Here is a 12,034-nt window from a genome sequence, read left to right on the forward strand (position 1 = left end):
TGTCTGTGTATAAAAAGCATTTAATGCTTGTCTTGTTCACTGCGAATCTGTGTGCGTGGTAGACCCCTTAGAAGGTTTTAGGACACAGTAGGAACAGGGACAAGAGGAGAATGGAAGATGTGAGCACTTGTATAGCTATTGAGATGTCAGTGACCTCTGGTGAGATGAAGAGAGCAGGCCTTTCTCCCCCAGATGAGCCAAAAGTCAGATGAGGGACTTGCAATGGTGTGGAGGCTGAGGAAAGATTAAATGTAAGAGCAGAAAGGTATGCTGGGAAAGGAGATGATCATCCTCTACCTCATGACTGCTACAAACTGTTCTGCCTTGTGCCCTCTGCAGCTCCATCTCTATTAGCAAATGAAAAATGTATTTGCTCCAAGCAACACCAGCCCGTAACAGAGCTTTGTACTTCTGCAAACCTCCCCGCAGGCACAGTAACCCCCCTTCACAACCAGCCCTGTCACCAGTGCAGAAACTGGCTCCCAGGGTGGTGGGGGTGCAGGTTTTTGAAAGTGTTCCTGAAATTTGTGGATTGGAAGTGGTGTCAACTTTTCAGAGCTGCTGAAGCACTTGAATGGTAAACTAGACCGTGTGGAAAGTCAATTGCTCCACTACTGCAGTATAGCTACAGCTGGGGGAATTACACAAGCCTGCCTTATGCTCTGCTCCAGTAGCATCTAGTTGCTGTTTAAAGAGGACAGGGAAGATTTTCTTTTTTGTTCATAACAGCTCCGTGTCACTGCTCTTGTAAACCTGGGGACTCTGACAGAGCTGCCTTCTGGGGGCAGGTCACCGACAACTGGTGGGAGGGAGATGGCCTAATAGCCCCATGTATTGGTCGTGTCCCTTTTCTCCCTCCCAGATTTGCCCAGTGGGCACGGTCGGAGGGTGGAGATGGAGGATGCCTGCTCTCCTCCAGTCCACAGTCCTTCAAGAGCCCACCTCCTTCCTTCTGTTGTTCAGTCTGATAATTTCTTGGGCATTAAGAGCAAACAGCTCAGGGCTGTGCACTCAAGCCACTGAAGAGTCGGAGATTAGCAGTCCCTGCTGCTGTTGCAGTGATTATCAAGTCTAACGGGTTTATCTCAATGTCCTGTGATCCCCTCAGCAGCTGGTGAGTTACTCACTCCCCCATGAGCTTGGCAGGAGAGCAAACACACCTGATGTAGCTGGAAAAACGTTAGTTCAGACTCAAAGGATGTGAGGCCGTTGGCAGGGAAAGGAAGGTGAAGGTGCAGCTGAGGCATAGGGAAGTACCACGTGGGTTTGTTTTGGCTTGAGTGCAGCTGTTTTGGAAAGCAAACCCCAACATGGGGCAGCTGTGCTCCCCTCATGTCCCCATCCCTCCCCTCTGCTCATGGCCCCATCTGGTGGCACCTGCTTCCTAAACTGACCCACCCTTCCAAAATCCCGCCTGTAGCCAGCAATTAAAACCACACTGATGGGGAGGGTCCAGGGCACACAGTTGGCTCTTGGACCTGGCTGACCTGTTGTCACCAGAGCGAGGACCTTGTGGCAGATGGTGGGCAGGAGTTGCAGAGCCTGAGGAGCCTTGGCCCTGGGGTTGCAGACTTGTGACCTCATACTGGCTTTGAAGCTCATTCCAATCATCCAGGCCTTGAGGCCACCTGGTCCTTCTGCTTCTAAGTATGTGGCTTGATGACAACTGCATCCAGTTTTTGAACCCCTGGCACAGTCCAAAAAGGGACCTGGAGTGAGATCAGTGGAGGCCACCAAAACAGGAGGATGTGTCCCATGATGGGATGCTGAGGGAGACAGGCTGGTTTGGCCTGGAGCTGAGACAGCTCTGGGTTGGGAGGACCTAACGAGGACTCTCCCATCCCTGTGAAGAGATTACTGAGAAAATGGAGCAAAGCTCCTTGAAGTGTGATGGGAGAGACAACAGCATCAGCTGAAACAGAGAGCCAGGCTGGGCATAAGAAAGTGCTTTTCCATCAGGAGGCAGTCCAGCAATGGGACACATTGCCCAGAGAGGGTGTGCAGCCTCCATCGTTGGAGAACTCTGGAAGAATCTTGGGAGAATGAAGAACTGCCACTACAGGAGAAGATTAGGGTCAAGACCATCTAAGAAACCTGAAGGTGCACATGTCCATGGGACCTGATAAGGTGCATTCACAGGCCCTGAGGGAACTGGTGGATGACATGGACCTGTTGGAGCAAGTCCAGAGGAGGCCAGGAAGATGACCAGAGGGCTGGAGCACCTCTCCTAGGCAGACAGCCTGAGAGAGCTGGGGTTCTTCAGCCTGGAGAAGAGAAGGCTCCAGGGAGACCTTAGGGCGGCCTTCCAGTACCTAAAGGGGGCTTTCAAGAAAGATGGGGACAGACTTTTTAGTAGGGCCTGTAGTGACGACAGGACAAGGAGGAATGGCTTTAAGCCAAAACAGGGTAAATTTAGATTAGATATTAGGAAGAAATTCTTCACTCTGAGTGTGGCGAGGCACTGGCACAGGCTGCCCAGAGAAGCTGTGGCTGCCCCATCCCTGGAAGTGTTCCAGGCCAGGCTGGATGGGGCTTGGAGCAACCTGGTCTAGTGGAAGGTGTCCCTGTCCCTGGCAGGGGGCTGGAACTAGATGGTCTTTGAGGTCCCTTCCAACAAAGCCATTTCATGATTCTGTGACTATAAGACCCAATATGGAGAGACCTGGTCTGCCCCCAGAACTGATCTTGCTTCATCCAGGAGGTCAGATACAGACCTCCTGCAGTCCCTTCCCACCTCAACCGCCCCATGATCCTGCCTCAGAGGACCTCTAGCCTGACACCACCGACCAGGACCAGATCAGCAACATCACCAGTTAAGCGTTATGAAGCCATAACAGACTCCCTGACCACAGTGCCTTTCCCATGGCACTCTGCCATTGGGGCTACCGGAAAGACAACCTGGTTTTAATGGGGAAAAACATGAACAGAAGATGTCTGCTAAAAAACTGACAGAGATGATGGCTGCCAGCCTGGGAACACAGCCCAGGAACCTGGAGCATCCTTGACAAGTGTGGGCAGGAGCGCAGGGGCATCATAGATAAGCGCGCAACAAAGACACTGCTATAACCTGTGGAACAAAGACACTGGTATAACCTGTGGAACAAAGAAACCACTATAACAAACTGACCTCCTCAGACAGCAGAAGTCAGCAACAGCTGCTCCAGGAGCTGCTGTCCTGCCCACTCATGTGTCTATGCTGAAGACAAAAATAACTCGCTTTCTACCCCAAAACAAGCCCCTCTTTCTCTCTCTCTGAGCATTACCTCCAGGTGAATGTCCCTGTGCAGCCCCTTGGACCCTTGTGGGAACACCTGGCCCTGGGCCACCCTTCATCTTTGAGGCGAGACTGCATCCATCGTCACTTGGCCTCACTCCTGGGAGCGGTTTGATAAATGGCATCACTGGTAATAATTTGACTGATATATTTTAAATTTTTTGTGTCTATATATGCGTGCATATAAGTAATTAATCATAAACTGGCACCATCCCATGCCCCTGGGTTGGGTGGTGACTGTGACCATGACAGCCACTCGCACCAAGCTGGGTGCAAGGGCACGCACCCTCCCTCGCCGTTCCGTTCGCAGCAGGACCCAAACGCCAGGAAGGCGTTATCAGATCCTCCCTAATTTGGCTGCTCTTTTATTGACTTTGCCAAATAAAGCAAACATTTGGGCTCCCAGGAGCTGTTCCTGGCTAATCTGTTTGTCGATGCTGGCTCCCCAGGGACAGCAGATGTGACCTTGCTGAGAAGGTCCACGAATGCCCCCAGAGCACTGTACAGGGGAGCTGTATGCTCCCTTGGGGGCTGGGGCTTGTCTGCATCCACTCACCATGAAGATCCTCCTGGTCTTTGCGACCTTTGTAACAGCCACCTGCAGCGAGCAGCTTTTCGTGGGGTAAGTCCTGCCAGAAACAAGGGGTGGTGGGGCACCCTGGTTGGGGAGAGGGACCGAGGTGAGAGATGCCTGGCCCTGTCTGCTGTCCTTTGGGTTCAAGAAGAAGAGTGACATCCCAAAGGAGGGAAAGCCAGCAGCTTTTTCCATGGGGACACTGGGAAAGATGTGTCCAGCTTTGGGGGGAGGTTTTGAGCATGTAACAGGTAGAAATTGGGGGATGCTAAATCCCAAGAGCATCATCCTGAGCTTTACCAGGGGAAGGACTGGCCCAAGATGGGGAAGCCTTGCTGCCAGAGAAGGAGAACATTCCTTCTCAGGAGGGGCTTACCTGTCCCTGAGGGAGCCCAGCCAGGCTGGAGTGGGAGATACATTAGGAAATATCTAACATGTAGATGGATATAGACAGAACATATTGATGACTTAGTTATTTCCTAATGTTTTGGAGCTCCTGTGATCGAAGGAAGGGTGAAGACTGATTTGGGCTCTCTGGCACTTGATTTTTTTCCCATCACGACTGTCCTGAACCTGCATTTTTCATTCTTGACATCAAACCTCCAACAACTGATGTGCTTTCCAACCCACCAAGCCAGTGTAGACCTTCCACAGCCTCCACCCAGCTGTGATGGGGCCCTGGCAGTGCTGGAAGCTCAGCTCCTTCCCACCCCCACCCCCATCCCCATCCTGTGATCCCTCCCACATGTGCTGATGCCTCTACCTCCCTGCAGGGACCAGGTCCTCCGCATCACAGCCAGCAACGAGGAGCAGATCACCCTGCTCAGGGTGCTGGGTGAGCAGGCAGAGCTACAGGTGAGCTCCGATGGGGCCCTGAGCATCCCCCTGTGTAAAACAGAGACCCTGGTGATGTCCAGGGCTCCATCCTTCTTTTGACCTCACATCCAGTATTCCTTCCCATTTTGGATATGTATAATTTATAACTATATAAATATAATACTTAGCTCAGGGCACCTTGAGCTCAGCTGTCCTGTTTTGTGTGAAGCGGGAACACCCCAGTCACTGCAACATCATCGTACCCAGGCTGAGTATTCAAGTCTAAAATGTCATTGCTATTTATTTTTTTTGGCTTGAATTACGATGTAACTCTGTTCCCTTTGTGTTTGCCCTAGATGCTTTGCAGGGTGAATACCAGCAAAAAATTTAAGCAGTGGGAGCAGCAGGAGAGAGATGGGGGAGGGGTGGCAGGAAACAGCATCTGCACTGCAAAACCGATGTTAGGAGATACATCTATTGAATTAAAGAGCAGAACCAGCACACAATGATCCTGGTGTCTCGCCATGTCTGCTCAAATCACAAATACTCATCAGTCAAAGGGACGTTTGCAGTCAACAAACAACTTAGGCTGAAAGGTGTTTCTGTAGAAGATCCATTGAGTAAGGCAAAGGGACCCTGACCCATCCTGGTACCTACATGTGCCCCAAAATTTGTCCAAAAAACTTTTTTGAACCTTCATGGGAAACTCTTCTGAGACCCCTTTTGGTGCTGGAAGCTCAACGGATGAGCACCAGCACAGGATGGGGCTGAGCTCTCTCCTCCACATCAGGTTGACTTCTGGCGTCACCCCACCAGCCCTGGCCGCCCAGCTGACCTGCGGGTGCCCTTCCCCAGCCTCCAAGCAGTCAAAATCTTCCTGGAGTCCAACAGCATTTCCTACAGCATCATGATCAAGGACGTGCAGGTAAGGGCTGTGGTGGGGAATGGGACAAACTCTTGTAGTTCAGTCCCAAGAGAAGATCCAAAAGTTGGAAAGCATGAGGAAGTTGAAGAAAACCCCAATCCCCTCCTCCTTTCAGCCTGTTTGATTTTCTTTTTCTCCCTCCTAAACAGGAATTATTGGATGAGGAAAAAAAAACTATGATGAAGTCTAGAAGGATAGGGAGAAGCACCAAAACATTTGATTTTGCCTCCTACCACACAATAGACGAGGTACTTTGCTCTGCAGAGCATTCGCTTTGTCTTGCTGGGGTCACACTCAGCCTGTGTCATGGTTGCATCTGTGTAGTGACATTTGTGGTGGCAGGTGAGACCCACCCAGGACATATCTCTCCTCCTTGGGTGGAGGTTTCACTGAGCTGGGAGACCGGTCATCCCTCCATGTGCAGCATGGCCTTTCCTGGTATCTCCCTGCCTCACTGGAAGACATCTTCAACTTCATTTTGGGGGTCAAAGTTTGTAGTTGGAGCTCTGTGGGTGGCTGATGGAGGCTGTGATGCTGTTGGGGGATCTCAGAGCTTTCCACTCCCCACACTGATTCTGCTTTTGCAAAAGCCTTTGCAATGTGCATCTCCCTGCTCACACAGAGGTCCAAGCACCTGGTTTTCTCCAGGGAAGCACCAGGGCTTCTCCAGGGAAGCTCTACATGTTGCATGTGGTGCTGGATACCCTAAAAACCAAAAAGAAAGCCAAGGTGAGCCTCATGACCCAGCAGCATCTCCTTTCAGATCTATGACTGGATAGACATGCTGGTGGACGGTCATCCCAGCCTTGTTAGCAAGATCCAGATCGGGCAGAGCTATGAGAACAGACCCCTGTATGTGTTGAAGGTGGGTACCAGGGGCACCCTCACCTTGCCCAGCCCTGGAAGGGCACGGGGCTGAAATCCCCCCTCTCTGTACAGTTCAGCACTGGGGGATCGAATAGGCCGGCCATCTGGCTGGATACGGGCATCCACTCGCGGGAATGGGTCACCCAAGCCACTGGCATCTGGACGGCCAACAAGGTAACCACATGCTCTTGGGACATGGAACCCCAATTCTTACCCCAGCCCTTCTTTAACACCTCCCTGCTGAGCCGCTTGGTCGCTTCCCTTATCCCTGAGGGGCACCGATGCAGCTCCCAGTCCCCTCCCTGTGCAGATCGCTGAGGAGTATGGCCAGGACCCCTCTGTCACTGCCATCCTGGACAGCATGGACATCTTCTTTGAGATCATCACCAACCCCGATGGCTTTGCCTTCACCCACAGCTCCGTGAGTGCAGGGACACTGTGGGACTTGTCCCAGCACTTGTCTCCAGCAGCTTTGGCTGAATGTAATTTTTGGGTGGGGAGGGATGTTCCTTCCCATGTGGGATGGTGAGTTGTTGGTGGTGGTTTCCTCCCATCCCCAGAGATGCTTGGGCAAGAGGGCTTCATCTGTCCCCCAAGGTCATGCGATCTACATCCCTGTGATGGTCTCACCCCCATCTGCTCTTAGAACCGCATGTGGCGCAAGACAAGGTCCATCAATGCCAGCTCCCACTGCGTTGGAGTGGACCCCAACCGAAACTGGGATGCTGGCTTTGGAGGTGAGAGGCAGGACAGCAGGTCCCCATGCAAGGCATCATATGTGCCTCAAAGCTTCCTGCTAAAGGGGAGAAACCTGGGGGCTGGAAACCCTTCCCCAGGGCTGTCTCTCTGTATGGTGCCTCCTCTGCCATGCCCCAGGCTCCGGCTCCAGCAGCAACCCCTGCTCTGACATCTACCGTGGTCCCTATGCCCACTCTGAGAGAGAAGTGAAAGCTATTGTAGACTTCATCCACAGCCACGGGAATATGAAATCAGTCATCTCCATCCACAGCTACTCCCAGATGCTGCTCTTCCCCTATGGCTACAAGACAGAGCCTGTGCCCAACCACCAAGAACTGGTGAGCTGACCCCAAAATGTAAACATGGGGCTGTAAGCACCAGCCTTGCTAGAGAAGTCAGGTCAGATCATCCCAGGACCCTCCCTGCTCCTCCTGTTAGATGCAACCTGCACTTTGAAGCCCATCATCTGGTTCTTGGAGGGAGGGTGATTGCAAGACATATCTCCCACCTATCAAAAACTAAGGGTGTTTGGGGAAAAGAAAGAGCAGAAGGGGTGGGAAACAATGCTGGGCTCTAGATCCCATGGCCCTGGGGTTCCTGCTGCCCCAAGGTCTTGGTCCACTAGGTCTCACCACTTTGGGGCTCTTCGTTGCAGAATGAACTGGCTAAAAAGGCGGTGAATGACTTGGCTGTCCTGTATGGGACAAAATACACGTACGGCAGCATTGTGGACACCATCTGTAAGTGTCCCTTCCTCATCCCACAGCACTGTGTCTACCACAAATGCTCAGCATTGGGATCATGTCTGCGCTTCTCTCCTTGTAGATCTGGCAGATGGCACCACCGTCGACTGGGCCTACGACAATGGGGTGAAATATTCCTTCTCGTTCGAGCTGAGGGACACAGGACGCTATGGCTTCCTCCTGCCCAGCAGCCAGATCATCCCCACCGCTACTGAGACCTGGCCAGCGCTGCTGGACATCATGGTCTATGTCCTGGAGCATCCATACTGAACCCAGCACCTCCCACGGCATTCTCTCATCTCAATAAATAATCCAGGAGATTCTATGATTTAAGGCTGGTGACTTTTCATGCTAGACTTCAGAAAACCAGTGAAAAAGGATTCCTATCCCTGCAGGTGTTTATTTCCCACCTTGTGGCTTTGGCCCTACAAGTTCCTATCCTTTGGAGCCAACAGCCCTGAAGGACCTGGGAGGAGATGTGTGGGTTTTGGGCAACCAAACCCAGATGTATGGGGTTTTGGGTAGCATTGCTCCATCGTCCACCCCTGGGGGCTGTGGGGAGGGACACCAGGCACCCTCAGGGCCATCGCTGGGTGTGAAGTGCTTTCAGGCATTTGTTGTTTTATTTTTGCCACCTGGGAGGACCATCACCCACTCTGACCTCTGTCCCGTGCCAAACTTTAAAACAATTTCCCTTGCCCCCACCACCACAGCCACAGCTTAGGTACCAGCTCACCGAGTTCCCTGTGCAAAAAAAATCTGCATCTTGCACTTTCTCGACCCAAATTTATCCTTTTCCTCCTCGCAGCTCTGAGCCACAGCCAGCACTGTGGGCGGTGGGATTTTGGCACCTCCCTGCTTCTCGCCCTGCCAGTAGGTGACTCACCAACAGTCCTGGCCAGTTCCTGGGACAGGTTTGTCCGGGACCCGGAGTGCAGTGGATGGGGGTACGGCAGGGCTGCAGTGTCTGACCTTGGCTGGTGCCAGCCAGAGCCTTCCCACGGCCCTGGGAAAGGGGACAGCTGGAGGGGCTGGGCTGGGGGCCACCATCCCGATAGGATTTAAGAGGCCCCAAGGTCCCATCAGGACACAGGACGGGCTCTTTCAGCTGACGATGAAGGTCCTTGTGCTGTTGGCTGCCCTGGTGGCAGCAGCCACCAGCACCGAGACTTTTGTTGGGTAGGCAGTCCGTCCAGTGGGGTGTGGCTGGGATGGGGGCAGTAGCACCAGCTGGGGAAGAAGGAGCTGGTTCAGTCCTGAGGGGGCACAGACACCCCTGGGAAGAGCCTCAGTGAAAATCCCCAGGGTGGGGGGATGGATGAGGTGGGGATTAGCCTGGACGCCAGGGACCCAGAGCTTGGCCCCACCTCCTGCAACACCCCCTGACCCCACAGGCACCAGGTGCTGCGCATCACCGCCACCAGCGATGAGGAGCTGCAGGTGGTACAGGAGCTGCAGGACCTTGAGGAGCTGCAGGTACCGGATGCAACGGTGGGGGTGGCTTTTGGGGAGACCCCTCCAGCCTGTGTCCCTTGGTTTGCACCCCCTAAGCCACACTGTAGAGCAGGGCTGGGGGGCCTAGATGAGGGATGATGGCGCTGGAGGAGGGGCTGGATGTGGGATGATGGGGACCACTTTGTGAAAAGCAAGACAGGATGGTGCAGCAGGGGCAGCCTGAGGCCAGATCCGACCCCCTCACCTCACTTTCTCCTGCTCCAGCTGGATTTCTGGCTGGAACCCCGTGGCCCTGGGTACCCGGTTGATGTCCGTGTGCCCTTCCCCAGCCTGCAGTCCTTCAAAGCCCACCTGGAAGCCAACGGCGTCTCCTACTCCATCATGATCGAGGACGTGCAGGTCAGCAGTGGTAGAGGGGAGGTGGGTGAGACACAGGGTCTCGGTGCAGCGGGGGACTATGTCTCATCCTGCCTTGTGTCCCCCAGGCGCTGGTGGACAACGAGCAGACAGAGTTGCTTCGTAGCCGCCGCCAGCTGCCACTCTCCACCAATACCTTTGACTATGCCACCTACCATACCCTGGACGAGGTGAGAAAGCACAAGATTTGGGGCATTTGGGGGGAAAATCACATCCTGTAATTGCTCTTGCAAAGTCCTTTGCTTCAAGGGGTGAGCTGGGAATGACCCCCCCATCCCTCTTCCCCAGATCTACACCTTCATGGACCTGCTGGTGGCCGAAAACCCCAACCTGGTCAGCAAGGTCGAGATTGGACGGTCGACAGAGAACCGCCCACTCTATGTGCTCAAGGTGAGGATTTGGGGTATGTGGGGTGACTGGAGGGGGGAGTGAGGCCAGGGACAAAGCCAACCCCCCCCATTCTGCTCTTCCAGTTCAGCAAAGGGGGTACGAACCGCCCGGCCGTCTGGATCGACACTGGCATCCACTCTCGTGAATGGGTGACACAGGCCAGCGGAGTCTGGTTTGCCAAGAAGGTACGGGCACCTCTCAGACATGTCTTATGTCCCCAAAGGGCCACAAGGTCCTGCAGCCACTGTGGATGCCAGGTGGCTGAACCCACAGAGAAGAAAGTGCTCCAGCAGCACCAGGGAGCCCCGAACCATCATCCTTTCTAGATTGTCGTGGATCATGAGAATGATGAAGGTCTGGCCTCCATCCTGGACCAGATGGACATCTTCCTGGAGATTGTCACCAACCCAGATGGCTTTGCCTTCACCCAAACCCAGGTACCACCCCAGCTTTCCTCTCTGCACCTCCTACAGCCATGCTGGATGGGGCTGGGGGGCAGGGTCGGAGCTCCAACCCTGGGCACCAGCTGAGATGGCTCTGCTCTTCCAGAATCGCATGTGGCGCAAGACCAGGTCCAAGCAATCAGGCTCCGTTTGCATCGGTGTGGACCCCAACCGCAACTGGGACGCAGGTTTTGGAGGTCAGAGAACCTGCGGCAGGTTCCCACCCTCCACACGGAGGCTCCAAGGCCATTTCTGGCTCAGAAAGATTCACTCATGTCCCCTGGGGGAGGGATGGGATTGGCTCTCTGTGGCAGAGGCAAGGGTTTGGGCTCCACCAGGGCTTTGATGTCCCTTAGTGACCAGCACAGTGGGGACAATAAATAAAAGTCATCATACAAATATCTAGGAGGAGCTCCAAGAGTGTTCCTCACTGGCCACCAAGCAGCTGAGGGGTGGGAAAAGCTCTTGGCCTTGGAAATGGAAAAGGCTCTTTGCCCTTGTGACTCTCTGAGCCACCCAACTGCCCCCAAACACCCACACTGTGTTTTCACTGTCCTCTTCTCCACAGGGCCTGGGGCCAGCAGAAACCCTTGCTCAGAGACGTACCACGGACCCTACGCCAACTCGGAGCCCGAGGTGAAGGCCATCGTGGACTTTGTGAAGAACCATGGGAACATCAAGGCTTTCATTTCCATCCACAGCTACTCCCAGCTCCTGCTCTACCCCTATGGCTACACCAGAACCCCAGTGCCTGACCAGAAGGAACTGGTAGGGCTGCTGCTGCCCCAGGCCAAGCCTATTGAGCTTTGATATCCTTTTTGCCTGTGGCACAGGTGAAAAATCTCTCCTGCAGGCTTTTCCCTTCTTCCGCTCATTTTTCTCCTTTCTGTGTATTCCCAGCACCAGATCTCTGAGAAGGCAGTCACAGCTCTGTCTTCTCTGTATGGCACTAACTACAAGTATGGCAGCATCTTCACCACCATCTGTAAGTAATAGGGGGCCACGGTGGTTCCCCCGATTTAAACCAACATCATCACTCTCACCTTGTCTTAGACAAAACATCCCATGAAATACCTGTATGATGCAGAGCGACTAATGTTTTGCATCCCACCTGTTGTTTCCCCACTCAGACCAAGCGAGTGGATCAACTGTCGACTGGACATACAATCAGGGCATCAAGTACTCCTTCACCTTTGAGCTGCGGGACACGGGGCGCTACGGATTCCTGCTCCCCGCCAAGCAGATTGTCCCAACTGCGCAGGAGACGTGGCTGGCGCTGAAGACCATCATGCTGTACACGCGGGACCATCTCTACTAACCGGGATTGGAGGCCGAGTGGCAGCTGAATTAGCTGGAGAGGGTGGAAGAATGCAATAAATAAATTTAAAGAAG

At 53.6% G+C, this 12,034-nt stretch overlaps 2 protein-coding genes across 2 annotated transcripts; both read left to right on the top strand.

The window, feature by feature from the left end:
- The first annotated feature begins 3,744 nt into the window (after positions 1–3,744).
- On the top strand, positions 3,745–8,584 carry LOC130150136 (carboxypeptidase A1-like). The gene is made up of 11 exons (XM_056340774.1): positions 3,745–3,896; positions 4,622–4,703; positions 5,455–5,589; positions 5,739–5,837; positions 6,353–6,454; positions 6,529–6,630; positions 6,767–6,877; positions 7,103–7,193; positions 7,333–7,532; positions 7,850–7,934; positions 8,020–8,584. The coding sequence occupies exons 1-11, from the start codon at positions 3,760–3,762 to the stop codon at positions 8,205–8,207; spliced, it is 1,332 nt and encodes a 443-aa protein (XP_056196749.1). The 5' UTR covers positions 3,745–3,759; the 3' UTR covers positions 8,208–8,584.
- Positions 8,585–8,964: 380 nt separating this feature from the next.
- Positions 8,965–12,034, top strand: LOC130150096 (carboxypeptidase A1-like). The gene is made up of 11 exons (XM_056340677.1): positions 8,965–9,116; positions 9,332–9,413; positions 9,657–9,791; positions 9,878–9,979; positions 10,098–10,199; positions 10,283–10,384; positions 10,526–10,636; positions 10,749–10,839; positions 11,211–11,410; positions 11,543–11,627; positions 11,773–12,034. Exons 1-11 carry the CDS (start codon positions 9,052–9,054, stop codon positions 11,958–11,960), a joined length of 1,263 nt encoding a protein of 420 aa, XP_056196652.1. The 5' UTR covers positions 8,965–9,051; the 3' UTR covers positions 11,961–12,034.

The sequence above is a fragment of the Falco biarmicus genome, chromosome 5, assembly GCF_023638135.1.
Source record: "Falco biarmicus isolate bFalBia1 chromosome 5, bFalBia1.pri, whole genome shotgun sequence".
Classification (NCBI taxonomy): domain Eukaryota; kingdom Metazoa; phylum Chordata; class Aves; order Falconiformes; family Falconidae; genus Falco; species Falco biarmicus.